The following is a 27,994-nucleotide window of genomic DNA, read 5'->3' as shown; positions in this document are numbered from 1 at the left end:
CTTATGCACTCCACTAGATATGCTGCAGAACAAAAGACTGTTCAGCCAAGCAAGCCCTCCCGACCACCTCCCACCCACCCTCCCCCCACCAACGTCTCACTCATGGGTCACACCAAAACCCCCCAACCACCACCACTTCTCACTCATGGGTCATCCCTCCCACCACCTCAGTTACCCACCCTAAGGCATCGCACAAATGCCCCGTTCCCTTTCTACAAACATTTCCAAATCGTCTCTTTGCCCCGTCTGCGGTTTCTACTTCAATGGTCGTCCCTGGCAATTCCCTGCAGTTTTGATTGCTCTGGGATTGAAAAATGGCACTTTGCTTTGTCCTTGCTCACCGCCTTCCTTTGGGTCAAGTGATAAACCCGTGAATGCTTTAAATAAAGGGTTTGATCATGGGGGTAACGTTACCAATTGCTCTTCCGTTTCTGAGTCTTCAACCTTCAATTCTTCCGCAGTCACTACAATGGGGTTCCAAGCCACAGTCTGCACTTCCTTATTTGCGAAGTTGAGCTTAGGCACCACAACCGGAGGTTCCTCTTCTTGTGCTATAAAAGGAGGAAAATGTCTCAGTAAGAACCCCTTGCTGGGAAAATTGCCCCTGTTTTAAGCACAGCTGAAATCTCTGCCCAGAAGGTCTTTAACAGTATGAAGGGATTAGATAAGATAGAGGTAAAGAAGATGTCTGTGCTTGGGGGCAGGGGGAGAACAGTCCAGAACAAGGGGTCCTAAATAAAAAGAAAAACAAATACAAAAGGAATTCAGAAGAAACTCCTCCACGTTAAGAGTGATGCGACTGTGAAACTCACTACCACAGGATTGAGGTGAATAGCATAGATGCAATTAAAGGGAAACTGGATAAGGACAAGAGGGAGATGGGAATAGAAGGGTATGCTGCTAGGGTTAGATAAAGTAGAGTGGGAGGAGTTGTGTGTGGATCGTAAACACTGGCATGGACCAGCAAATGGCCTGTTTGTGCGTTGTAAATTTTGGGTAAATAACCCATCTAACTGCAGATACCAGGCCAATATCCTATCAAAAAAATTTTTTCTCTGATAATACAAAAAGAAAACTTCGAATCCCTGACTATACCAGTTCAGTCAATGAATGCCATGCAAGATGTTAATTTCTACATTTATTCCGATAAACTTCATGTATTTCCAGCACCTTCCGTTTCTGTTGTGGGTTCGGCGATAAATCAGACTTAGTGATCACAAGTGGCTTGCATTGGCTTTCTTTTGGGGCTGCCTGATATCAAGATAATAAAAGGCCCTCCCCTTCCTACAAACACTTCCAATTGTCCCTTCGGCCCATTGGGTTGTCAACCTTCTATGGTATTCCTTGGCAACTTCTTGCAAATTGATTGCCCTGGGATTGAAAAAGTAACAAACAGCGTCTTGCTTTGTCCTCACTCACCGCCCTTCTTTGGGTCAAGTAATACACCTTTGAATTTTTTAATGAAGGCTCGGACGATGGGGGCTGCTACTCTTCACACCAAACATGAGCGTTTTCCTTCAACAGATTCGCCTGCCTGACGATACCCTCACAGGTCGGCCAGAGACCATTAAAGGTTCTCAGTATTAGCTTATTAACTTAGCCTGCTTGGTGTATTGTTTCCAATACGCTTTTGGGAGTTGCCTTAACGCCAATGCACCCCTTGTGTAAAATTGTTAACCCACCCCTCAAATTTCTTCCAATTTCTTTTTAAAGCTCAGAAGTCTCAAGCTTGCTTCAACAGAATCTATAGGGACAGCAAGCAGCCATTCGGCCCATCACGCCTGTTCCGCCATTCCGTCACCTCAATTAAATCACACTGTAGTCTTTATACCCAAGGAAATACAATAAACTGTGCCCCATCCCGCACTCTACCAACCAGAATTCTCTCGTAGCCAGAATTTCTCACAGCTGGATTCTTTTTAAAAGCCGGTCACTGTCCGTGTTCAGGTAGTGCATTCTTTAAAAAAAAACTAGTAACAATAACGGTAGATTCCAAATCTGAAAAGTTTTTCTTAGGTTTTACATTGAAGTTATTACATTTTTGGGTTTGCTTTGGTTATTGTGCCTGAGTAAAGAGACTCAAAGCAACTCTGTGAAACTGACAGCTCGATTTTTTATTTTTAAAAAATGCCGGTCTGAAGGCCATGGCATCGGTCGTGGTGTCAGCTTGGTCTTCAGTTGTGGTGCCCTGCTGTGCTGGGGCCCTCGACTGCCCAGCTGCTTCCCCTCTCCCCTGGAGCAATCCAGAACAATGTAACCCCCAGTTAACTGTCATTTTTGATTAACCAGCACCACCTATTCCCCGAGCATGCCGGATAACAAAGGTTTTAACTGTACACAGGATTACATGGAATTTTAATTTACAGCACAAAGACCATTCAGCCCATCTGGTCTACTCTAGTGTTTATGCTCCACACGATCCTCCTTCCTAGCTTCTTCATCTCGCCTTATCAGCCTATTCTTTTATTTCTTTCTCTCTCGTGTGTTCATTCAGCTTCTCCTGAAGTGTATCTATGCTATTTACCTCAACTACTCCGTGATAGCGAGTTCCACAACCTCACCGGTCTCTGCGTAAAGAAGTTTTTGCTGAAAAGGCAGAAATGTTGCCAATGTTTTGCATCTCGATCATCAGGACAAGAGCAAGAATGCCAAATTTCAAACAATCACAACAATTTATATTACAGGAGAAAAGGGTGCTGACTGGTTGGCAAGTCAACTCTGATTGGCTGAGGTGTTGTCATGGAAAAAGCAACAGGGAACTATCGGCTCTCGGGTAATTCAAAAAAGGTGCAAGGCTTGAACTTATTCCTTCTGTTAGCAAAGAACGGGTCACTGCATAAGAATATTGGGAAGAAGTTCCTCCCGAATTCCCTAGTGGGTCTCTATTTAAGACCCCTTGTTTCAGGGTCTCCCACAAATGTGATCTAGGCAACCTGTCCTATAATTCAATATCATCCAGGCAATCTGCTCTGCACCCACAACCTATAATTGCAATACTATGGCATTTATCAAGAAGACTGTTAAGAACATTCCACACGTCTATCATTTATTCGGGATCTAGTGACAATTCTTACCTGAGTCACTGGCACTTTGTGTTGAACTTCTACACGTGTCTTCCAATGGCAAAGACCCCTGCTCAAGTACAACGCAGGAAGCAGCGTCGCAAGGTAATTGTCCAATAATTTTATCCTGAAGGAAAAAAAAATGTATGAACACGATTCGATCAAAATAGTCCAGCACTTGCAGCATTGCAAATATATTGGATTTTTTATTCTTTCATGTCATGTGGGTGTCACTGGCAAAGTCACAATTTGTTGCCCTACCCTAATTGCCCTTGAACCAAGAGGCCAATTCAGGGGGCAGCTAAGAGTCAACATGTGGGCCAGACCAGGTAAGGGTTGCAGATTTTCTTCCCTTTCGGACATGCAATGATAACTGTCATGGTCACCATACTGAGAGCAGCAGATTTTATTAATTGAATTTAAATTCCACCAGCGACTGTGGTGGGATCTGAACCCATGTACCACAGCATTAGCCCGGGCCTCTGGATTACTAGTCCGGTGATGCTACCACTACATCACTGTCTCCCCCCACCCCCACATATTAGATCACCTATAAATTTGGCAGAATAGTGCAGTGTGCTGAGCAGGGACATGCCTCGGGGTTAAACCCCATCAAATTGAACCTTGCAGCCTCAGGGTATGCTGCACTGGGGAGACAACAGGCAGAACCCTGGGTGCTTTTTTATGGGAAGAGAGAGAAAGAAATCAAAGGAGAGTAGGGATCAAGTTTCCACCTCCCACCTACCTCTGCAATGAGAAATTTGCACACTATCTTGTGCCAATTTACAGTCCAGATCTGTCAAGAGGTCCAGGAGCTGTTATCCATTCACCTGCTTCTCAGATGAGGCACACAATGATAAAATGAAACAAAGATTCTTAGGGGTGAAGGGTGATCAATCTCCAAAGCAAATAGCTACATTCTATTACCTCTTCTTTGTCCATTTCCATATTATCTTGTTTAGCCTTCGCGACTTCAAGCTCCTCTTTACCTCTTCTGTTAAGGCCTGACGTCTGCAATTCACTCTGCTCAGCTACATCTGGCCCGCAATTCGTATCCAGGTGCTCCTCTTTAAACATAAAACAAGGTCTCTGTTACAGAAATTAAATCATAAGAAAACAAAGACTCATTTTAACTAACCTGGAAAGCACTTAAAACATCCTAGAAACTGTTGTGTTGCAGTCAGCTTAATAACCTGCAACGTCCTAACACTGCTTCAAACTGGATATTCTGACTCCTGTGTCAAATCAATGCAGAACTCTGCACAGTGTAGTTGTTGTAGGGAACAGTATAGTCAGGGTGATAGGCACAGTGTAGTTGGAGGGGGCAGTATAGTCAGGGGATAGGCACAGTGTTGTTGCAGGGGACAGTATTGTCAGGGGGATAGGCACAGGGTAGTTATAGTAGGGGGCAGTATAGTCAGGGGGATAGGCACAGTGTAGTTATATTAGGGGGCAGTATAGTCAGGGGGATAGGCACAAGGTAGTTATTGTAGGGGTAGTGTTGCCATTTCCTATCTCACATGAAGTCCCATTCATTCATCACCCACTGTGCTTACTGACCTACAGAGGATTCCAAGCAGCACCTCGATTTTAAAATTCTCATCCCTTTTTTCCTCCCCATCTCCGTAATCTCCTCCAGCTCCACAACCCTCAGATTCTCTGCACTCCTCTAATTCTGGCCACTTGCACTTCCTTGATTTTAAATCACTCCACCATCGGCGGCCATGCCATCACCTGCCTGGGCCCCAAGTTCTGGAATTCCCTCCTTCAACCTCTCCCTCTCTCTTCTCCTCCTCTGAAGACACTTTTTAAAACCTACCTCATTCCTCTAAGGCACAAACACCCAAAGGGAAATGTAAATCAACCAAGGTTAACAAAAGAAGTTAAAGATTGCATTAGATCAAAGGAAATGGCTTGAAGGTTGGGTTCTAAATTGCTACCAGCAAAGGACGGCCATGAAGCTGATTAAGAATAGGAAAAGAAAATATGTATGCGAACTAGCGAGGAGCATAAAGGCAGACTATAAAAGCTTCTTTAGGAATGTGGAGAGGAAAAGATTAGCTAGGACAAATGTGGGACCATTACTGCTGGGGACAGAATGTATAGTGGAGGACAGGGAAATGGTGGAGAAACTAAACAGTTCTTTTGCGTCTATCTTCACGGAAGAAGATACAGAAAATTTCCCAGAAATACTAGGCAACCAAGGGACTTGTAAAAATGAGGACCTAAAAGAAATTAGTATTAGTAAAGTGGTAGTGCTTGAAAAGTTAACTGGATTGAAGGCTGATAAATCCCCCGGACCAGATGAGCTTCATCCCAGAGTGTTGAAGGAGGTGACTAGAGAGATAGTGGATGCATTGGTGGTTATTTAGATTCTGAAAGGTTCTTGCGGACTGGAAAGTAGCAAATGTAACCCCACTACTTAAGAGGGAGAATGGAGAACTACAGACCTGTTGGTTTGACGTCAATAGTAGGGAAAATGTTAGAATCTATTATAAAGCATGTGATAACTGGACAGATAGAAAAGAATGATAAACTTGAGCAGAGTCAGCATGGATTTGCGAAAGGGAAATCATGTTCAACAAACTTGGGATTTTTTGAGGATATTACTTGTAGCATAGACAAAGGAGATCCAGTGAACGTGGTGTATTTGGAATTTCAGAAAGCTTTTGATAAGGTCCCGCACAGGAGATTAGTAAATAATATTAGAGCGCGTGGGACTGAGAGAAACATACTAGTATGGATTGAGAATTGGTGATCAGACAGAGCAGAGAGTAGAAATAAACAGATCATTCTCAGGATGACAGGTTGTTACTAGCGGGGTACCGCAAGGATCAGTACCAGGTCCACAACTATTTATAATCTATATAAATGATTTGTATGTGGGGACCAATTGTAATATTTCTAAATTTACTGATGACACCAACTGGGTGGGAACATAACTTGTGAGGAGGATGCAAGGAGACTTCAAGAGGACCTGGACAAGCTAAGTCAATGGCCTAGAGCATTGCAGATGGAATGTAATGTGAAGTTATTCACATAGTGCGAAGTTATTCACTTTAGTAGTAAAAAAACAGAAAGACAGAATATTTCTTAAATCGTGAGAGGTCGGGAAGTGTAGGTCCAAAGGAACTTGTTCATGAGTCACTAAAAGTCAGCATGCAGGTACAGCAAGCAATTAGGAAAGCAAATGGTATGTTGGCCTTCATCACTAGGGGGTTTGAATACAAGAGTAAGGATGTCTTGCTGCAGTTATATAGAGCCTTGGTGAGATACCACCTGGACTATTCGGCACAGCTTTGGACTCTTTAGCTAAGGAAGGATATATTTGCCATAGGAGTGCAACGGAGGTTCACCATTGAGGAACATGATCAGCATGTTCCTATGTTTCTCTGGCCAATTTGGTCGCCTACCCTAAGATTGCCTTTGCAGCTCAATGTCAAATTTTGCTTGATAATCATGCGTGAAGCACCTTGGGATGATTTACTACTTTAAGGCTGCTGTAAAAACACAGGTTGCTGCTGTAACACTACTTTCATTTGTTAACCGCGACTCAGAAATTTAAGCCTGATATTGAAAGAGTGCACAAGTGGGAACACAGGCCAGACATGCTGTTTTTAAAAAAAATAGCATTCTATTACCAGCGAGTGGCCCAGGGCATTGCTCTTGGGAAGACAGATGATATCCCGGTTTGGATGTTATTCTGCTGCTGAGGTGAACCAAAGTCTCTTCACAACCAGTGACATGAATTTATATAGCACCTTTAACATTGGAAAACATCACAATTCTACTTGCTACCAAGTATATGATGAGCTAATTCATTTGGTGCTTAATTTCAATTCAAGCTGTAGCTCGGAGGCAATTTGAGATTGTTGTGTGTCTGGTTTGCAGGTTTACATAAGAAAAAGGAGTAAGCCATTCGGCCCCTCAGCCTGCTCTGCCATTCAGTAAGAACTTGGCTGATCTGATTGTGGCCTTAAGCCCACTATCCTGCCTGCCCGACCCCCCCCATAGCCCTTCACTCCCTTGTAGATCAAAAATTTGTCTAATTCAACCTTAAATGCATTCAATAACTCACTGCTCTCTGGGGAAGAGAAATTCAAACACCAACAACCTTCTGAGAAGAAATTCCTCCTCCTCTCCATCTTCGATGGGAGACCCGTAATTTTGAAACTGTGCCCCCTAGTTCTAGATTCTCCCAAAGGGGGAAGCATCCTCTCAGCATCTCCGTCAAGCCCCCTCAGAATCTTATACGTTTTGTTCAGATGAGTAGAGGCCCAACCTTTCCTCATAAGATAAACCCCTCACCCCAGGAACCAGCCTAGTGAACCTTCAATGAACTGCTTCCAATGCAAGTATATCCCTCCTTAAGTAAGGTGACCAAAACTGTACACAGTACTCCAGACACCAATGCCTTGCGCAGTCGTAGCAAGAATTCCCTACTTTTAAACTCCCTTACCAAGGCGACCAACATTCCATTTACCTTCTTAACTACTTGCTGTACCTGCACGCTGACCTTCTGTAATTCATGTTCAAGGACACCCAGATACCTCTGTACCACAACATTTTGCAGCCTCGTTCCATTTAAATAATATTCTGCTTTTCTATGCTTCCTGCCAAAGTGGGCAACCTCACATTTTCCCACATTATATGTCATCTGCCAAATTTTGACCACAAACTTAACCTATCTATATTCCTTCGCAGACTCTTTGTATTATCCCCACAACTTGCTTTCCTACCTATCCTTGAATCACCAGCAATACACTCGGGGCCCTTTGTCCAAGTCGTTAATATAGGTGGTAAATAGTTGAGGTCCCAGCACTGGCCCGTGTGGCTCTCCAATAGTTACAGTTTGCCATCCTGAAAATGACCCATTTATCCCAACTCTCTGCTTCCTCAGTTAGCCAGTCCTCTATCCATGCTATTTGTTTTCTTTACGTTCCTTCTTAAGACATGGATAGTAACAACGGATATTTGATTTAATGAAGATTCTTTGACATGCTCGAGTTGAAAATGTGTCCAAATAGCAATAGCTGCTTATCCATCATATTAAGTTCAATTCATTTCACAAGGGGTCACGCAATTGATAGAGAACTAGCAACAACTAAAAAAACCACACTCTTCTGTTTGGCTAAGAGCCTGCATTTATATAGCACCTTGAATGCGCCAAAACGTTAACCACTGCAGCTGGTGAAATTTGAATTCAATTAATAATCTGGAATTCAAAAATTAGTCTCAGCAATGGTGACCAAGAAACCATTGTCGATTGTTGTAAGAACCCATCTGACTAATTCCCTTTAGGGGAGGACATCTGCTGTCCTTACCTGGTCTGGCCTACATGTGACTCCAGACCCACAGCAATGTGGTTGACTCTTAACTGCCCTCAGAAATGGTGTGGCAATCCATTCAGTTCAAGGGCAATTAAGGATGGATAACAAATGCTGGTCTTGCCAGCAATGCCCACATCCCTTGAAAGTAAAAAAAAAATCCCAAAATGCCTCACAAGAGCATTATCAAACAAAATTTGACACAGCCACCAAATGCTTGATCAAAGTGGTAGGATTTAAAGGAACATCATAAAGGAAGAGAGAGGAGCTGAGAGGTTTAGGAGGTGGCAGTGGCAATTTCAGAGCTGAAGGCATAATTAAAATCGGGGATGTCCAAGAGGCCAGAGCTGTAGGAGTACAGGGGTCTTGGAGGGTTATAGGGCTGGAGGAGATTACAGGGAAAGGGAAGGGGAGGAAACTGAAAGGCTTTAGAACAAAAGGTGTCAACATAAGCCAGTGAACGCAATGGTGATGGGTGAATGGATCTTGCTCTTTCTTTTGTATTCTTTCACATGATGTGGGCATCGCTGGCTAAACAAGCATTTGTTGCCCATCCCAAACTGCTCTCTCTCTCTCTCTCTCTCTCTCTCGAGAGAGAGAGAGAGAGAGAGAGAGAGAGAGAGTGTGTGTGGTGGTAAGCCGTTTTCTTGAACTGGTGTCCATGTGGTTAGGTGCACCCACAGTGCTGTTGGGGAAGGAGTTCCAGGATTTTGACCCAGTGACAGCGAAGGAACGGTGACAGGATGGTGTGGGATTTGGAGGGGAACTTTCAGGTGGTGGTGAAGCTACAGGCAGCAGAGATTTGGACGAGCTCAAGGTTACAGAGGGTGCAAGATGCGGATGAGGGTTTCAGGAGAGGGTTTATGCGTGTAGATGGGAGATGTTATGGAGATGGAAGTATGTATTCTTGATGTTGAAGCAGCTCTCCGAGTCCCATGGCTCAACTACAGGTCTACACCATTCAGCTGTCAGATTCTTTTACCTGTTTTACTGCCGTTGTGTTCAAGACAAATAGGTTCAATGTTGATTGTTGAGCATGACTTCTCTAGCATGGATTGCTGGCTGGCAACACGCAATGATTTCCTTCGAGTCGGCTTCTGAAGTTCCTGAGGAAGGCAAATGAGTAGGTTAGATCTAGAGCAGAAGTTCAGGAATCAAACGGGTTGCTAAGTACAGTTAAGGGAGAGAAAGATAGTCAACTACAGACATTGGAAACAAAGATCCAACAGCCTTGTCCTGGCAACAATTGAAGGAGAAATTGAGGGTAAAAACAGAAGAGTAAGAAGAAAAAAATCGGATGGGTGGATGACATTGAGACACGGACTGAGGGAGGCTTGAAGAAAGCCAGAGAAGAAGCAAGACAATGCCAACAGCCCCACTAAGGTTATGGCAACAACGAATGAAGAAATAGTAAATGAACAGTGCTGAAAAGACATGTTGTCGGAGCTTTTCATCTAGCACTCATCAGGACAGATTCGCAAGAATACCAAATGTAAAGGGAACAACAATTTATATTGCATGAGAAGAGAGATCTATCAATAGGTTCTTTACTACTGTCTACTGCAAGCCTACCTTCACTGGTCAATATCGGAATTCCTACAGTCCCACGCGCTATAAAATTGGCCTGATCAGCAATGTTTGCAAAAAGGGTCTGAGACATTTGCTCACAGTGCAAGCTTGATGCTGAAATAGGGTGTATCAAAGCCATCCTTTGTGATAATTGCTCCCCGAACAGATCATTGCTCGCTATATAATTGCGTAAACTCATGAACGGGCCTAAGGCTGCCACTTTTGGTCCTGAAAAGTGCCCAGTCTACCTCGGATTACCCCGAAGGTGTCTCAAAAATTTGAGCAACGGGTGAAGCTAGCTGTTTGACGCTGCTATGAAGCAGCGCCACGAATGGTATTTGACACTAATGGGATACTGCCATAAAAAGACTTTCTATCACACAAATGAGTAATGTGGTATATGAATTTCAGTGCCAGTGTGATGCCAGGTATGTAGGTTGCATAGCCCAACGACTGGCGGATCATATCCCTTCAGCTGTTTGCGACAGGCAAAGTACTGACCACACCCAAACAGCCTTTGCTTGCAAAATTCAAAACAAAAACGTGATTCTGTGATTGGACAGCACTTGCTAAACAATCCTGACTGTGCCAAGAATTACATGGACAACCAATTTAAGTTTATCAGTCGGGCTCACAGTGCGGCTCACTTATGCGTACTAGAAGTTACACATACACAAGACCCTTGTCCTTTTCAGACAGAAGAAGCATACCCACACATTGTGCCTTTTTCAACTAAAAAAAAAGCTTCGGGGGCAGCCATTCCCTGGTTCATTCTCCAGGGCATTGCCTTGGCCAGAGTCAATCTGCCTGGTTTGAATTTAAACAGAAGCTTGGCAGTTAACTGTGCCCTGGTGCACTCTCCATGGCAATGCCTTCACCAGAATACACTTGCCAGCCAATCAGCACTCTGTTCTCATGCAATATAAATGGTTGTTCCCTTTACAATTGGTATTCTTGTGGATCTGTCCTGATGCGTGCAAGACAAAACGTTTCGACAGCACATCTCTTTTTTCAGCAACACTCAAACAGTAAATTAGGATATGCCAGTCATTTTTTTTTGGTAGCTGATATTAATCTGTATTTATATCATTTTTGTACATTCGATCTCCAACTCTACGAATGTACAGTAGCCAAATGTGGGTTTGAATCTTAAGTGTTCCCCGCCTGGAAAGAACATGACCTTATCTCCCCATCTCCCCGAGACCAGCTAAGAATAGCCTAGACCAGTGTCTCTGGTCAGGCGTCAAGCTATTTGATTCAAAGAATAATGCAGGTTTTAGCAGCTAAAGCACAATTTATTTATTTTCTGGGATCAGGATCAGTTACCATGTGCAAAGGTGAAGAATTAGTTGATTTTACATGGAAATTATTATTTCTATACTTTTATTACTACCATACCATCTCCGAATCAGCCAGAATCAATGACAATAAAGCACAGCAAGTGGCCTTTTGGCCCATCCTGCCTCTGCTGGCTTTCTGGTAGGTTAATTTCATGCCCTCGCTGCTCTTTTTCCCTGGCTCTGTAAAATTTTCCCCTTCACTTATTCACCCAATTCCTTTTTGGGAGTGACCATGGAATCTGCTTCTATTTTCTTATTCATTCATGGCATGTCAACTTTGCTAACAAGCCCAGCATTTATTGCTATCCATAACGTCCCTCAAGATGGTGGTGAGCCATCTTCTTGTACCACTACACTCACTGTGATCTGTGTGGCTTTCACCGTCCTTTTGGGCAGTGTATTCCAGATCACAACAACTCGCCTGATAGATCAAATCTGCGTCCTCTGGTTACCAAGACGCCTTCCACCGAAAATACAGTTTTGCTATATTTACTCGTCAAAGCCATTCATTATTTCGAACATCTCAATCAAACTCCTCTTAACCTTCTCTGCTCTGAGTCCTCATGGCACACATGCCCTTGAGGACAAGAGACGACCTCTGGCCCTATTCCCTACACATATAACTTAAACGTTGAAGCATCAGCAAACACGAGGGATATAGCTGCTTTGGAAGAATTACCTTCGTCCTTTCCGGCTCTATACCTGGTGCTTCAATTTTCTGTACCAGTGAGTTTTCTTCATTTGCGTTGCATTTTACATCCGCATCTTGCTTGCCTTTGGCCTTTGTATCCATCTTCCCTTTGACCTTTGTATCCAGCTTCCCTTCGACCTTTGTATCCAGCTTCCCTTCAAGGTATTAACCAGAAAAAAGGTAAACAAAATTGAACAATCTCCAATTAAGTATATCAAAATATTGGTAGCTTTGGTGTAATGAACTCAGACTATTACTTCAAGCAAACCGGAAAAAAAAAAGGAGAAATGTAGATAAGGAGACCACAGAGTCTTAACAGCACAGGAGGAGGCCATTTGGCCCAACATGTCTGCACCAGCTTTCCAAATGAGCATCGTGAACTCGTGCCATTGCCCTGCCTTTTCCCCGTACCCTTGCACATTGGTCTATCAAGTCTGCACCAGCTCTGTCAAAGAATAATCCAGTTCTATAAAAAAAACTTTCACCGTTACTGAGACTAGTTTTCAATTCCAGATTTATGAATTAAATTTAAATTCCACTAGCTGCCTTGGTGGGATTCTAACCCGGTGTTCCCAGCCTGGCCCCCTGGGTTACTAGTCCAGTGACATTGCCACTACGCCATCGTGTCCCCCTGGTTAGTCCCACTCTCTCTCGTTGCAATTTTTTCTCCTTCCAAGTATTTATTCAATTCTGTTTTGAAAGCTGCTATTGAGTCTGTGTTCATTAACCCATCAGGCAGTACATTCCAAATCCTAACTACACATTGTGCAAAAAAGATTTCTGCCTCATGTCGCCTCAGAGAACATTGATCCAAATAAATGAGAAGTCAATTTATTACAAATAGCAGACAGGCTTGCACTTATAAAAACATAAGAAATAGAAGTAGACCACACGGTCTATCATGCCCGCTCCACCATTCAGTCAATCATGGCTGATCTTGAGCTTCAGCTCCACTTTCCTGCCCACTCCCCATATCCCTTGATTCCCTGAGACACCAAAAATCTGTCTACTCCAGCCTTAAACGTATTCAACGATGGAGAATCCACAATCCTCTGGGTAGAGAATTTGAAAGATTCACAACCCTTTGAGTGAAGTAATTTCTCCTCATCTCAGTCCTAAATGATCGGCCCCTTATCCTGAGACCGTGCCCCCGTGTTTTAGATTCCCCGACCAGCGGAAACAATCTCTCAGCGTCCACCCGAACAAGCCCCTTCAAAATTTTGTAGGTTTCAATGAGATCGCCTCTTATTCTTCTAAACTCCAGAGAATATAAGCCAAGTTACTCAGCCTCTCATCATAGGACAACCTCCTCATCCCAGGTACCAATTAATTGAGCCTTCACTGTACCGCCTCCAACGCAAGTATATCCTTTCTTAAATGTGGAGACGAAAGCTGTACAAATACTCCAGATGCAGTCTCACCAAAACCCTGTACAACTGTAGCAAGGCTTCTTTATTCTTGTACTCTAATCCCCTTGCAATAAAGGCCAACATGCCATTTGCCCTCCTAATTGGTCACTGCGCCTGCATGCTAACTTTCTGCATTCCTTGTACCTTTCACGACCACAGTGTGCAGCAAAAGCTCTTTACAGCCAATGAAAAACTTGAAGTGTAGTCACTGTTGTGACATAGGATCAGGAAGAATTTATTAGAATCATAGAATGGTAACAGCACAGACAGAAGTCATTCAGCCCATCAAGTCCCTGCTGGCTCTCTGCAAGAGCAATTCACCTAGTCCCACTTCCCTGTCTTTTCCCCGGAGCCCTGCTTTCCCTTCAGGTGCTTTCCTTTGGAGAGCCACAAATGAAACTACTGCCATCACTCTTTCATTATGTGCCCCCTAAAACTAATTTTATTTATTCAATATTGAAGAGTATTGCAGATATAAAGGTTAGGCCATAGGAGGTATGGGGTATGAAATTGAGCAGCTGTGAAGAACTGAATGTTCTGGACCTTGCTGGGACAATAACAGCATGTAAAGCTTCCTAGGACTTTTTTTTCCCTAACTCAGTATCACATCAGACTGTGCCAAGCAAAATGCTTGGCAATTGCACAGGAAGAACTGATCAGCTATGGTTGAAGGAACAAGCAGAGTTACTCAAAGTGCTGCCGTGTTAGGTTTTCAAATTGCAAGGCCTCATAAAATAAACAGGCATTTTGGGCTGGCTCTAATATAAACAATATGCCGGAATGGAGAAAGCACAGGCAAGCGAGCTTTAAACAAATATTTCTCTCAAACTTAGATCTCAGCAGCCAAATCAATGTGGGTCACTCTGCCATACCTTCCAATATAGAACAACAGAAGACTATCATACAGCCCAATCCCCTACTTTATAAAACTCAAATACTATGGAAATGGTTAAGAATTCAATGAACTCAACCTGACAACATATAAGGAGACCCGCATTTGCAATATGTTAGAATTATTTGTATGCTGAAATGATCATAATTATGCAATCTTTTTATTATTTTATACTTTAGTTTTATTTTATTAACTGTCCATAACTATAACATGAATTATGATCATTTGCTTTATTTGCATAGTCATCAGAAGTCGGTACCTGACACCACCACCACGATGACAATGTTTCAATAAACCAATTACGTGTCTAACATTAGTAAGCAGGTCGTTTACACCAAATTGTGGGGATGGGGTGAGGAGAAGACAAGAAGAGAATCTGTGTGAATTTTATATTCATAAAGGCTATTAACAATTGGGGAAATACATGGTGCTTCAGTTTACACATCACATGCAACCATCACCTCTCTCAAGGGCGGGTCTACCATGCAGAGTTACACCACTGTTACAATATACCTCAGCAAAACCCTAGATGCTCCCTACTGGATCATTGAGACATCTTCCAATTTATGAAAGGCAACTGGCTAAATACTTGAAGGGGAAACACTTACAAGGAGAAAAAGGGGAGGGGGATTAATTGCACAGGTATCCAGGCTTGGGCTGACAAGTGACAAGTAACATTCGTGCCACACAAGTGCCAGACGATTAGCATCTCCAAAAAGACAGAATCTAACCATCACCCCATGGCATTCAATGGCATTATCACTGCTGAATCCTCAACATTCTGGGGGTTACCATTGACCAGAAACTGAACTGGACTAACTATATAAATACTGTAGCTACAAGAACAGGTCAGAGGCTCTGAATCGTGCAATGAGTAACTCATCTCCTAATTCCCCGAAGCCTGCCAACCATCTACTCCCCAAAGCCTGTCCACCATCTACAAGACACAAGTCAGGAGTGTGATGGAATACTCTCCACTTGCCTGGATGAGTGCAGGTCCAACAACACTCAAGAAGGTTGACACAATCCAGGGCAAAGCAGCCCCGCTTGGTTGGCCCCATCCACAAATATTCACTCCGTCCAATACTGACGCAGAGTGGCAGCAGTATGTACCATCTACAAGATGCACTGCAGGAATTCACCATGCCTCATTCGACAGCACCTTCCAAACTCACGACCCATTACCATCTAGAAGGACAAGAGCAGCAGACAAATGGGAACACCGCCACCTGGAAGTTTCCCTCCAAGCCACTCACCACCCTGACTTGGAAATATATCGCCGTTCCTTCACTGTCACTGGGTCGAAATCCTGGAACTTCCTCACTAACACCACTGTGGTGTACCAATACCACATGGGCTGCAGCGGTTAAAGAAGGCAGCTCACCACCACCTTCTTAGGGAAATTAGGGATGGGAAATAAAGGACAGCCTAGCCAGCCACATTCCAAGATGAATTTTTAAAAAATCTTTCAAAGAGCCAGTACAGGCACGATGGACCGAATAGCCTCTCCCTGCACTCTATTTTCCTATGGTTATTATATCAGCCCTCCTGTGCCCGGCCTCTCTGAGCAAGATTTCCAATTAGTGCTGAATTACAGCCAGCTTTGTGCTGTGGGCCAATGTTCACGACGGACCAGATTAAGACTACCCCAAATGCAAATCGGGCAAGGCCCTTCCAGCCAGCAGACAAGAGGCAGCTTGTCAGGGCGGGCTGGATTGCAGTTGAAGCAAAAGAACAGCATCCAACTCAATGCTACCACTTTTTGTTGGCCAGACGCTCGAAGCTTTGAGCCTTCAGTTGCCCCATCACAACTCCAGCAGAGCGCCACCCTTTCCCAAGGTCCCTCACCAGAGTTAACCCTCGGCAACCAGTGGCCAAAGCGGTCTCTTTTCTGTGGCGATTTCTGTGTTCTTCTGACAAGTTGTGGTTTCTTCAAAGTTGCCTTCTCCGCCTCCTAAAAAAAAAATGGCCAATTAAAAAGAATTTGTATTTCTTCCACTTAACAGGCTCAGCATAATCTTATTTTCTAATTTATGCACTTTAATGGCCGCTGCTGATCACCCTGGAGTGGGATGTCAGAGGCTGGAGAATTCCTCACTTCTGGCAGCCAGTGCTGGCAGCAAGCATTCAGAGATCTAAATTTTTTTTAAAAAACTCTCTACCCTCCTGCAGTGATCCATCTTCACACTCACCTCAGCAAAGCTCCCAGTGTGTTATCTTCCCTCTGCACTGCAATAAGGAGGTCCTTAGTTTCCAGCTATTTCCATGTGAACACCTCTCAACTGGAGACTTAAAAACAATTCACTCTCAGGATGTGGGTGCCACTGGCAGGACTGGCGTCCGTCATTGGTTTGATTCAACAAAGAGACCCGCAAGGCCACTTCAGGGAGCAGTCAAGGGTCAGCCATGTTGGTGTGGGACTGGAGTCACGTATAAGCGACGCCCAGTGAAGGCGGCAAGTTTCCTTCCTTAAACGGTACGAGTGAACCAGTTGGGGGTTTTTAAACAACGGCCTGATAGCCTCACGGTCACTTTTACTGGTACCAGCACTTCATTCCCCTAACTGCTGTGGTGGGATTTGACCTCCAGCTTTCTGGATTATTAGTCCAGACCTCATGTTTGAAAATGACACCAAAAAAAAAGCAACAAAAGTTGAAATAGGCAACACAAGATTATGGATCCTGCAGCAATTGACCAATTGCCTGTTGTATGAATATATTTAAACCAAAACCAGAGTTTTGGGCCATTTAATATAGCTGGTTTGATACCAGCACCCTTGAACACGGTTATCCCATGGGCCACTGAATGGTCTAGTTGGTAAATTCATTACATGGTGTAGTGTGAATAATGAGGAGAAATGATGTAAAATAAAGGATAAATTCTTAAGGGGGTGCAGGAGCAGAGACCTGGGGTATATTTGCACATGTCATTGAAAGTGGCAAGATAGGTTGAGAAAGCAGTTAATAAGGCATTTGGGATCCTGGGCTTTGTAAAGAGAGGCAGAGCGTACAAAAGCTGGGAATTAATGTCAAACCTTTACAAAGCACTGGTGTGCGCTCAAATGTCCAATTCTGGGTACCAGAAGGTGGGTAGGATGTGTAGGTCTGAGACAGAGTGTGGAAAAGATTTACAAGAATGGTTCCAGGAATGAGGAACTTCAGATAGGTGGATAGATGGGAGAAGCAGGGGCATGTCCTCTTCAGAGGAAGAGACGGCTGAGAGGGGATTTTCATAATCATGAGGGGTCAGGTCAGAGTTGATAGGGGGAAACTTGTTTCCATTGGCAGAAGGATAAGGAACCAGAGGATACCCATTTAAGATGATTGGTAAAAGAATCAAAGGCTACATGATGAAGATTTATCTTACACAGCGAGAGATTAGGGTCTGGAATGCACTGCCTGCGTGCGCGATGGATGCAGATTCAATCTTGGCTTTCAAAAGGGGGTTGGATAACTATCTGGAGAGAGAAAAATTGCAGGGCTACAGCAAAAAGGCAGGGGAGTGGGACATGGTGAGATGCTCTTGGAGAGAGGTGGCACAGACACGATGGGCCGAATGGCGTCCTTCTGGGCTGTAACTGTTCTATGAGTTTTTGGTTATGAGATGACTAGTTTAGAATTTTGAGAATCTCTCAATCTAAAAATTTAGTATGAAAGAAGAAACTGGCATTTATGTACCACCTTTCATGTCCTTGGGTGTCCCAAAGAGATTTGCAGTCAAGGAATTACTTTTGGAGGTGCAATTACTGTTGCTATGTAGGCAACTACAACAACGCCATACAAAACAGCAATGAGGAAATGACCAGTTAATCTGTTTTTGGCAGGAATATTAGCCAGGAAACCGAGGAGAACTCTACTGCTCTTCTTCAAACAGTGCCATACGCTGGAAAGGTCAGAGGGGATCTCAGTTTAACGACTCATCTGAAAGACAGTGCAGCACTCCCCCGGGACTGCACTGGGAGTGCCATCCTGGATTGTGTGTTCAAGCTGTTAGAAGAGGGGCTTGAACCATGACCTTCTGACTCCGAGGCAAAAGTGGACTTAGACGACGAGGCCCCACGGAGACCTTCATGCCTTCAGTCTGGGCTTGGTCAGGGGCAGAGTCGTAGCAGTATAGCATGTGGGTGTCAACAGCCGCCTATATAACTATTGTCTTGGTTACAAGGCAGCAAGCAGACAAAGCATAAAAGCCACATCAAACAGAAGGGAAATTTCTGCAGAAATTCACACTCACGAAAACATATTTCTGAAAAAAGAATGACAGGCAAAGAGAAAGGCTAGAAAGCTGGATTAAAATGTCTTCCTATTTCACCATTCTCTGTCCCCCCCCGAAGTCTACCACACCTTTTAAATAGGCTAACAATTTTTACATTTTAAAAAGGGGCTTGACAGGATGGATGCTGAGAGGGTGTTTCCCCTCGAGGAGGATTCTAGAACTGGGCGGGCACGGTTTAAAAAGAAGTCGTCTCCCATTTAAGGCGGAAACGAGGAGGAATTTGTTCTTTCAGAGGAACATGAGTGTTTGGAATTCTCTTCCCCAGAGAGCAGTGAAGACTGGGTCATTGAATTGGGTACTGAAGGCTGAGTTAGACAGATTTTTGATCTACAAGGAAGTCAAGGGTTTGGGGGGGGGTGGGGAGCAGGCAGTAAAGTGGAGTTGAAGCCACAATCGGATCAGCCATGATCTTACTGAATGGCAGAGCAGGCTCGAGGGGCTGAATGGCCTACTCCTATTTCTTCTGATCTTAGGATTTTATATTTGCACTTAGAAGCATTATGCTCAAATCCTTCAAAACGTTTCCTCAATATGTACAATTTTAAGTCAATTTACAGTCCTATTATTGTTATAATACTTAGCATAAATCCAAGGAAGCAATAGCATTCAAATGGATGAAGATGGCTTGGATACATTACCCACGCTTTTTCCGATTCGGTTCCCGGGATTTCAGTGCGTCTCATCTGGGGCAGTTCTTCATTTTCTTTTGGTTCAGAGTTTCCACCCTCAAACCCATCTCGAGAGACAGAACAGTTCAGCTTGAGTAAGGTGAGCAGGGAATATAGCAACAGGGGGAAGCCAATTATCCCCTCCAGCCTATTTTGTCATTCAATTAACTCATGGCTAATCTATACCTTGGCTCCATTTCCCCACCTTCGTCCCCTAGCCCTCAATATCCTTGCCCAACACAAACCTATCAATCCCAGTACTGAAATGGTCAACTGAACACCCCTCCCCCCACCCTCCCAACTAGCCTCAGTTTTTTTGGGGGGGGAAAGAGTTTTCCAGATTTCCACTCGTGTGTGTGTGAAGAAGTGCTTCCCGACATCGTCCCTGAAGGGCCTGGCTCTAAAGCCCCCCCTTGTTCTGGATTCCCCCTCCACCAGAGGAAATGGCTTCTCCTTATCTCTTAATGTTGTAATCCAGCCACGAGTGCATGCTCTAGTTGTACATGAGAGCAGCTGTTACTCACTGGGGAAAGGTTAGGGCATTATTCTTAAGTACATAAAAGAGCTGGTTTTCACCTGTTAGGGGAAGTGGAAAAGGGAGCCTGTGCCTGTGTTCTCTGGGTTAGGCGAATAAACCGGTGTTAAGCAAAGACTTGCTCCAGATTCCTCCTTTGCTCAGTGAATATGCAGCGAATTATTATACTATCAACTCACTTGATCATTTGAAACACCTCTGTCACTACTTTTTTTAAAGAATCTAACCGAATTGATTCACTGGTGGCACAGGTTAAATTGCTAGAAGACAGATCCTCAATGAATATATTTGTAAAATAAAAATTATATTACATATGCAATAGAGCCATGACCCAAACTATTAAAAAGAAACATTTGCATTTTCATAGTACCTTTCATGATCACAGGATATCGCAAAGCACTTTATAGCCAATGAAGTATATTTGAAGTGTAATCACTGTATTACTTTACATGAACTGGGATAATAGGACAACGGGACAAAAATTTCAATTTGTGAAAGGTATTAGGAAAAACTTCTTTACACAGGCTAATTAACAGATTAAAAAAAAAACATCCAGGGTGAGGTGATTTGCCAGAAGGTTCAGTACTAAATGGGTGAACTTTTCAATTGAGGCCTTTTATAACCTTAGGGCTCAACAATGATTTCAATATCTCCAGATCAGAACCACTGCCCCCATTTTATCAGACCACGGGTTCTCATAACAACCCATCTCTCGCCCTATTACCATCACCTTTTGCATCGCACAATCATTGCTTTTTGTTATTTTTAAAATTTATTTTGTCATGGAATGTGGGCATCACTAGCAATGCCAGCATTTATTGCCCATCCCTAATTGCCCTTGAATTGAAGTGGCTTGCTATTTTCAGGGGGCAGTTAAGAGTCAACCACATTGCTGTGGATCTGGAGTCACATGTAGGCTAGACCAAGTAAGGGTGGCAAGTTTCCTTCCCTAAAGGAACATTAGCGGACCAGATAGGTTTTTTACAACAATTGACAATGGCTTTGTGGTCACTATTACTGAGACTAGCTTTTAATTCCAGGTTGTAAGTGAATTCAAATTCCACCACGTCTCGGGATGGGATTTGAACCCATATCCCCAGAGCATTAGCCTGGGCCTCTAGATTACTAGTCCAGTGACATTACCACTACACCACCGTCTCCCCTTTAATTGCTCCTGCCTTCCATCCAACCACAGATCTTCCTTTTTCTTCTTTCCTCCTGTCCCCTGCCTTTCTCTACTTCTGTACTTGCTTAAATCCTGCCACATTCCTAACATTTTCCAGTGGCAAAATGCTCTGTTCCTTCAAGGACGCTATATGCAAAGACATTGTTAATTTCTTGCCTCCCTCTCTGACAATTATGAATCAATGACTCCTCAAGCAGAAAAAAAAGTCTCTCAATATTCAACTCAGAAATATCCATTAATTTTAAAAACAGTTGTTTGGTAGTACAGAACTTGAATACTGCTGAACAGAGAGGCATGTTTCCAAAGCTTTTCATCTTGCACTCATCATGACAAACACAAGAATGCCAAATTTCAAACAATCACAACAATTTATACTACAGGAGAAAAGGATGCTGACTGGTTGGTAAGTCAACTCTGACTGGTTGGTAAGTCAACTCTGATTGGCCATGAAAAAAGCAACAGGGGCTCCCCAAGCTACTGGGTAACTCAAAAAGCTCTGGCAACAAGTCTCTCTTTTATGCAATATTCAATTTTGAACATCTTGATTGAATCTCTTGGCTTTCTCTGTTCCAGTGGCAATAATTCCAATATCTCAAGCTTCTTCTAAGTGCTTTCCCACCTTGAACATCATTTTGTTGACTTTAGCTTTAATTATTTCCCTATAATGGAGATGTTCAAGACTGCACCCAGTGCACTATGGCCTAACCAACGTTGTGCATAAATTCAATACTACTTCTTTTGTATATCCCTACTGATAAAATCCCAATTTTCTTTTCAAGCATTTTTATCTCCCTGGATTCTCACTTTCATAGGATTTATATATTTGAACCTCAAAGTCAAACACTCCCAAGGTCAGGTAATGCCACAGATTAGAAACAGAGCAAAATTCTCTCTGCACCGCATCAACATTGTTCCTCAACCCCAATTCAAGAGTTTTCCCTAATTGCATCAATGATCCATTTTATCCCCCTTTTTCCCCCTAATGTGGGTGAGGTTATCAGTTTGGCAATCTACAGTGAATTAGAAGCAGTGCTGTGGGCTCACGCTCATTAGGAATTAGATTGTGACTGCTCCGAACTCATTTTGCACAAGACCCTTACAGAGACCAAACACAAGGGGACCCTGCATTCTGCTGGTGTGAGCTTGAATGCAAGTTCTACCTCTAACATAGGAACAGGAGAAGGCCATACAGCCCCTTGAGCCTGTTCTGCTACTCAATTATTTAGAGCCATTGTAAGGCCACACCTGGAATAGTGTGTACAGTTTTGGTCTCCTCACCTAAGGAAGGATATACTTGCCTTAAAGGGGACAAACAAAGGTTCACAAGACTAATTTCCTGGACTGAGGGATTGTTTTGAGCAAAGACTTAAGACTATGGTTCCTAGAGTTTAGAAGAATGAGAGGTTACCTTATCGAGACATATAAATAAGGAGGGTTGATGCTTGGACGATGCTTCCTCAGTTGGGGAATTTAGAACTAGGGTCAGAGTCTCAGGATAAGGGGTCGGCTATTTAGGACTGAGATGAGGAGAATATTTTTCACTCAAGAGTTGTGGATCTTTGGAGCTCTCTATCCGAGAGAGCTGTGGATGCTCAGTCATCGAGTATATTCGAGATTGAGATCAACAGATTTTTGGATACTTAGGGTTAAGGGTTAAGTGATAGGGGGTTGGGGCGGGGAGAAGGTAGAGTTGAGCTCCGAACTCCGAACTAGAGTTCGTGGCTGATCCATATCTTAACTTTATCCACCTGCATTGGTTCTGTAACCCGTGGCCCATTTCACTGCCAGACAGGCCACCCCCAGATCCCCAGAATACAAAGTAAGGGGGAAAAAAAATGCAGTTTTGATTGCAACTTCCACACATTTTCCCAAGAGGTTGTCACCATTTGTTGGCTGCACCCTCAATGCCTCCAGTTATGGCCTTCCATAATACCAGCAGAGTCCTTACCATTCTGAGAGAGCTTTTCACAAGGGGCAGTTGACATTTTCCAGAGGTCATTTTGCGGTGATTTCTGTGTAGCACTGACACCCGGTGAACTCGCTGGAGATTTTTCCGCTGACATCTAAAAAGTCAATTAATAAAAAAAGTGTTTCTTCTCCTGACAAAATAAAAATGGAACCACAATTCTAATTTTCCAATTTATGTATTTCATTCTCATTCTAGACCCACTTAAGAATATAAGCTGAAGGTCAGCTATTGCTCAGTGGGTAGCGTGCTCGTCTGAGTCAGAAAGTTGTGGGCACTAGTCACACTCCCAGAAAGTTGAGCATAAAAATGCAAGCTGACATTTCCATTGCCGGGGGAGTGGCGCAGTGTCAGAGATGCTGTCTTTCAGGTGAGACGTTAAACCCTCCCAGGCGGGCGTAAAAGATCCCATGCGCGTTATGCTGAAGAAGCGCAGGGGAATTCTCCCCAGTTTCCAGGCCAATAATTACTCCTCAATCAACATCAGAAAAAAAAACACAAGATGAGCTGATCATTACCACATTGCTGTTTGTGGGAGCTTGCAGTGCACTATTGACTGCCGCATTTCCTACAGCAGTGACAACGCTTCAAATGTAATTAATCGCTATGAAATTCTTTGGCATGAGCTGAGGTCAGCAAAGGCGCCATATAGATCCAAGTTCTCTCCATCTTACCATTAGCACTTCAGTGCATGCACCAGTACGTCCAAAGGAACAGTGTACACAAGCACGGGGAAAATGTATTTTTGGCTTGCTAGCTTACAGTTAACCCTACAACCCTCGGTGCAGCTTTCCCATCAACATTACCTTGCTGTTTTCACAGAGTGGAATGTCAACGAGTCTACGACGGAGCTGTCTTCTACATGTCTGGAAGATCACAAAGACATGATAAACATGTACAAATTCTTTCAACGCTGAACTTGCAACCCATCCCGCTTTTCTGCCCTCCTCTGCTGAAGGCTCTGAATCTTGCTCTCCAGAGTCACACCGTGGGCACTGGCCACTCCACAATGTCCAGAGTGGCCGGCTGCTAATCATTCCATTTGCCTAAGCAGTGATTGCCGGCGGGTCATTCAACCATGGAGTGCGTAACAGCCTCACCACACAAACACTTCCCTGATGGACTCACTGGGGAATGGATAAAAGAGCGCAAAGAGAGCAGCGGAGACACAGGAGAAAAGAGCGCCAAGAGAGCGGCGGAGACACAGAAGAAAAGAGTGCGAAGAGAGCGGCAGAGACACAGAAGAAAAGAGCACAAAGAGAGCGGCGGAGACACAGAAGAAAAGAGCGGCGGAGACACAGGAGGAAAGAGTGCGAAGGGATCAGAGACACAGGAGAAAAGAGCACGAGGAGAGTGAAGATACAGGAGAAAAAAGCGCGAGGAGAGCGGAGACACAGGATAAAGAGCGCAAGGAGAATGGAGGCACAGGAGAAAAGAGCGCAAGGAGAGCGGAGACAGGGGATAAAAGAGTGCAAAGACATACCTTGCAGTTACGAAGCATATAACCTTAGTTGTCAGTGGTACTAGCATTCAATAAAGACAGTAAATTGTAGCATACATAGGAGGAAAGTAATTAAAGCGTAAATAACATAAGTTAGAATTGCGGGACAGGTGTTATGTTGCAGCTGTGAGATGTGGGAGCTTTTGGGCGCCAAGGCGATCTATGACAAACAAATCTGCAGGAAATGTAAGCTTGAGGATCAGGATTATTGATCTGGAAGCCGAAATGCAGGCACTGTGCAACATAAGGGAGGGAGAGAAATACCTGGGTACTTTGTTCCAGAAGACAGTCATATCTGTTTTGGTCAACAGTGAGGGACAGGAGGATGTGACTGTCAGTGAGGCAGGTAATGGGACCAAGCAGACAATAGTGGAGGAGCCTCAGACTTTGCAACTGTCAAACAGGTTTGAAGTGCTCACAGCCTGTGTGGATGAAAGCGAAGTCTTCAAGGTGGATGAGCTGGCTGGCAACGGCACTGTGGTACAGGAAGCCATTCAAGTGAGGGGAGCAAAAAGGAATGTAGTGGTAGTAGGGGATACTATAGTGAGGGGGATTGACACAGTTCTCTGCAGCAAAGAGCGAGAGTCTAGACAGCTATGTTGCCTGCCCAGTTCCAAAGTTCAGGATATCTGCTCAGGGCTGGAGAGGAACTTGCAGTGAGAGGTGGAAGATCCGGTTGTCGTGGTCCATCTCGGTACCAATGACATAGGTAGAACTAGTAAAGAGGTTTTGCAAAGTTAGTATGAGGAGCTAGGCACCAAATTAAATCATCTCTGGATTATTACCTGAGCCACGTGCAAATTGGCATAGGGCAAATAAGATTAGAGAGGCAAATGCGTGGCTCAAAGACTGGTGTGGGAGAAGTGGGTTCCAGTTTGTGGAGCATTGGCATCAGTGCTGGGGAAAGTGGGGGCTGTGCCGTTGCAACGGTTTACACCTGAACCATACTGGGATGAGTGTCCTCACAAATCACATAGCTAGGGAAGTAGAGAGGGCTTTAAACTGAGCAACAGGGTAAGGGATCAAGTTTGGGTAGAGGTAGCAATTCAAGGTGTAGAGTCAAGGCAGGAGAGCAAAATAGTAATATGGGAAATGAGAGTTAGAGAATGGCAGGAAGGGACAGAGAGAAAAAAATCTAAGAATACATCAACAGTCAAGACTAGATGCTACAAAGGTAACAAAAAGACAAAACTGAAGGCTCACTATCTGAACGCATGGAGCATTTATAACAAAATTAATGAATTGATGGCGCACATTGAAGTAAATAAATATGATCTGATAGCAATTATAGAGACGTGGCTGCAGGGCGACAAAGACTGGGTCCTTAATATTGAAGGGTACATGACATTCAAGGAGAATAGGAAGCTAGGTAAAGGTGGAGGGATAGCACTGCTAATCAAAGAGGGCATTGGTGCAATAGTTAGAGATGAACTTGGTTCAGGAGATCAGGATGTAGAATCGGTTTGGGTGGAGATGAGGAATAGTAGGGGGGAAAAGTCATTATTGGGAGTGGTCTGCAAGCCCCCTAACAGTAGCCACAGTGTAGGGCAAAGCATTCAAGAGAAAATATTGGGTGCTTGTAATAAAGGGACAGCAATAATCATGGGTGATTTTAATCTACACAAACTGGAAAAATCAGATTGGCAGTAGTAGCCTGGATGAGGAGTTCTTAGGATGCTTTCCAGATCGTTTCTTAGAGCAACATGTTCTGGAACTAACCAGAGAGCAGGTTATATTAGACTTGGTATTGTGTAACGTGACAGGATTAATGAATGACGTCAGAGTAAAGGCACCCCTAGGTAGCAGCGACACAATACGATTGAATTTTACATCCAGTTTGAAAGGGAGAAGGGCGGGTCTAAGACTAGTACCCTAAACTTAAATAAAGGCAAATATGTGGGGATGAAAGCCGAGTTAGCTGAAGTGAACTGGATAGGCTAGAGGATAGATCAATAAAGAAGTGGTGGCAGACATTTAAGGGGATATTTCAGAGTATTCAGAATAAGTGCATTCCACTATAAAGAACAATTCTAAGGGGAGGACCCACAATCCGTCGTTAACTAACAATGTTAAAGAAAGCATCAAACTTAAGGAAAAAGCATACAACTCTGCAAAGGTGAGCGGCAGGACAGATGATTGGACAGAATATAAAGAATGGCAGAGAGTGACTAAAACGTTAATCAGGAGAAAGAAATTAGAGTACGAGAGGAAGTTAGCTAGAAACGTAAAAACAGATAGTAAAAGTTTCTACAGGTATTTAAAAAGGAAGAGAGTAAGTAAAGTGAGTGTTGGTCCCCTAGAGAGTGACAATGGGGAGTTAACAGCAGATAATAAGGAAATGGCAGAAGAAATCAACGAATATTTTGCTTCTGTGTTTGCTATAGAGCATACAAAAAACATCCCAATAATAGCTGCAAATCAGGAGGTGAACAGGAGAAAGGTGAAATTGAAATCACTAGGGAAACGGTACTGAGTAAATTGATGGAGTCGCAGGCTGGCAAGTCTCTGGGCCCCAATGGACCACATCCTAGGTTCTTAAAAGAGGTGGCTGAAGTCGTTGATGCCCTGGTGTTAATTTTCCAAAATTCCCCAGATTCTGGAAAGTTTCCATCAGAATGGAAAGTAGCGAATATAACCCCTCAAGTCAAGAAGGGAGAGAGGCAGAAAACAGGAAACTATAGGCCAGTTAGCTTGACGTCTGTCGTGGGGAGCTTATTAGAAACGAACATTAAGGAGGTTATAGCGAGGCACTTAGAAGAACTCAAGGCAATAGGGAAGGGTCAGCTTGGTTTTGTGAAAGGAAAATTTATCCAATTTTTTGCAGTTTTTTGAAGGGGTAACACGCGCAGTGGATAAAGGGGAGCCTGTAGATGTACTGGACGTGATTTCCGGAAGGCATTTGCTAAGGTGACACATTAAAGATTATTAATGGAAAATAAAAGCACATAGTATAGCGGTTAACATATTAGCATGGATAGAAGATTGGCTGGCTGGCAGAAAGCAGAGAATATGCTTAAATGGGTCTTTTTCTGATTGGCATGTGACGAGTGGAGTCCCACGGGGTCTGTACTAGGGCCTCAACTTTTACATCAATAACTTAGAAAAGGAGAGCGAAGACATGGTAGCTAAATTTGCAGATGACACAAAGATAGGTAAGAAAGTATGTTGTGAAGAGGACATGAGGAGGTTGCAGATGGATATAGATAGGTTGAGTGAGTGAGCAAAGATCTGGCAAATGGAGTTTAATGTGGGAAAATGTGAAGTTGTTCACTTTCGCAGGAAGAACAAACAAGCAGAGTATTACTTAAATGGAGAACAGCTGTATAATTCTGAGGTGCAGAGGGATCTAGGTGTTCTAGTACATGAGTCACAAAAAGTTAGTATGCAGGTACAGCAAGTAATAAAGAAGGCTAATGGAATGCTATCCTTTATTACGAGAGATTGAACATAAAAATAAGGATGTTATGCTTTAGTTATACGGGGCATTGGTGAGACCGCACCTCGAATACTGTGTGCAGTTTTGGACTTATTTAAAGAAGGATGTAAATGCATTGGAGGCGGTTCAAAGGAGGT

At 43.6% G+C, this 27,994-nt stretch overlaps 1 protein-coding gene across 1 annotated transcript in view; it reads right to left on the bottom strand.

Annotated features, from left to right (window-relative positions):
* Window positions 1–27,994, bottom strand: part of LOC144671845 (uncharacterized) — a 148,006-nt gene that overhangs the window by 69,478 nt on the left and 50,534 nt on the right. The window contains exons 15-23 of the mRNA XM_078533894.1: window positions 23,727–23,786; window positions 22,903–23,017; window positions 19,204–19,301; window positions 16,139–16,244; window positions 11,978–12,144; window positions 9,372–9,495; window positions 3,990–4,129; window positions 3,075–3,189; window positions 415–551 (exon numbers count right to left, since the gene is read on the bottom strand). Of these exons, the coding sequence (XP_078390020.1) occupies window positions 415–551; window positions 3,075–3,189; window positions 3,990–4,129; window positions 9,372–9,495; window positions 11,978–12,144; window positions 16,139–16,244; window positions 19,204–19,301; window positions 22,903–23,017; window positions 23,727–23,786 (1,062 nt within the window). The remainder of the gene's footprint in view (window positions 1–414; window positions 552–3,074; window positions 3,190–3,989; window positions 4,130–9,371; window positions 9,496–11,977; window positions 12,145–16,138; window positions 16,245–19,203; window positions 19,302–22,902; window positions 23,018–23,726; window positions 23,787–27,994) is intronic.

This window comes from Cetorhinus maximus, chromosome 34 (assembly GCF_964194155.1).
Source record: "Cetorhinus maximus chromosome 34, sCetMax3.hap1.1, whole genome shotgun sequence".
NCBI lineage: Eukaryota > Metazoa > Chordata > Chondrichthyes > Lamniformes > Cetorhinidae > Cetorhinus > Cetorhinus maximus.
This window is presented reverse-complemented; position numbering and strand designations above follow the sequence as displayed.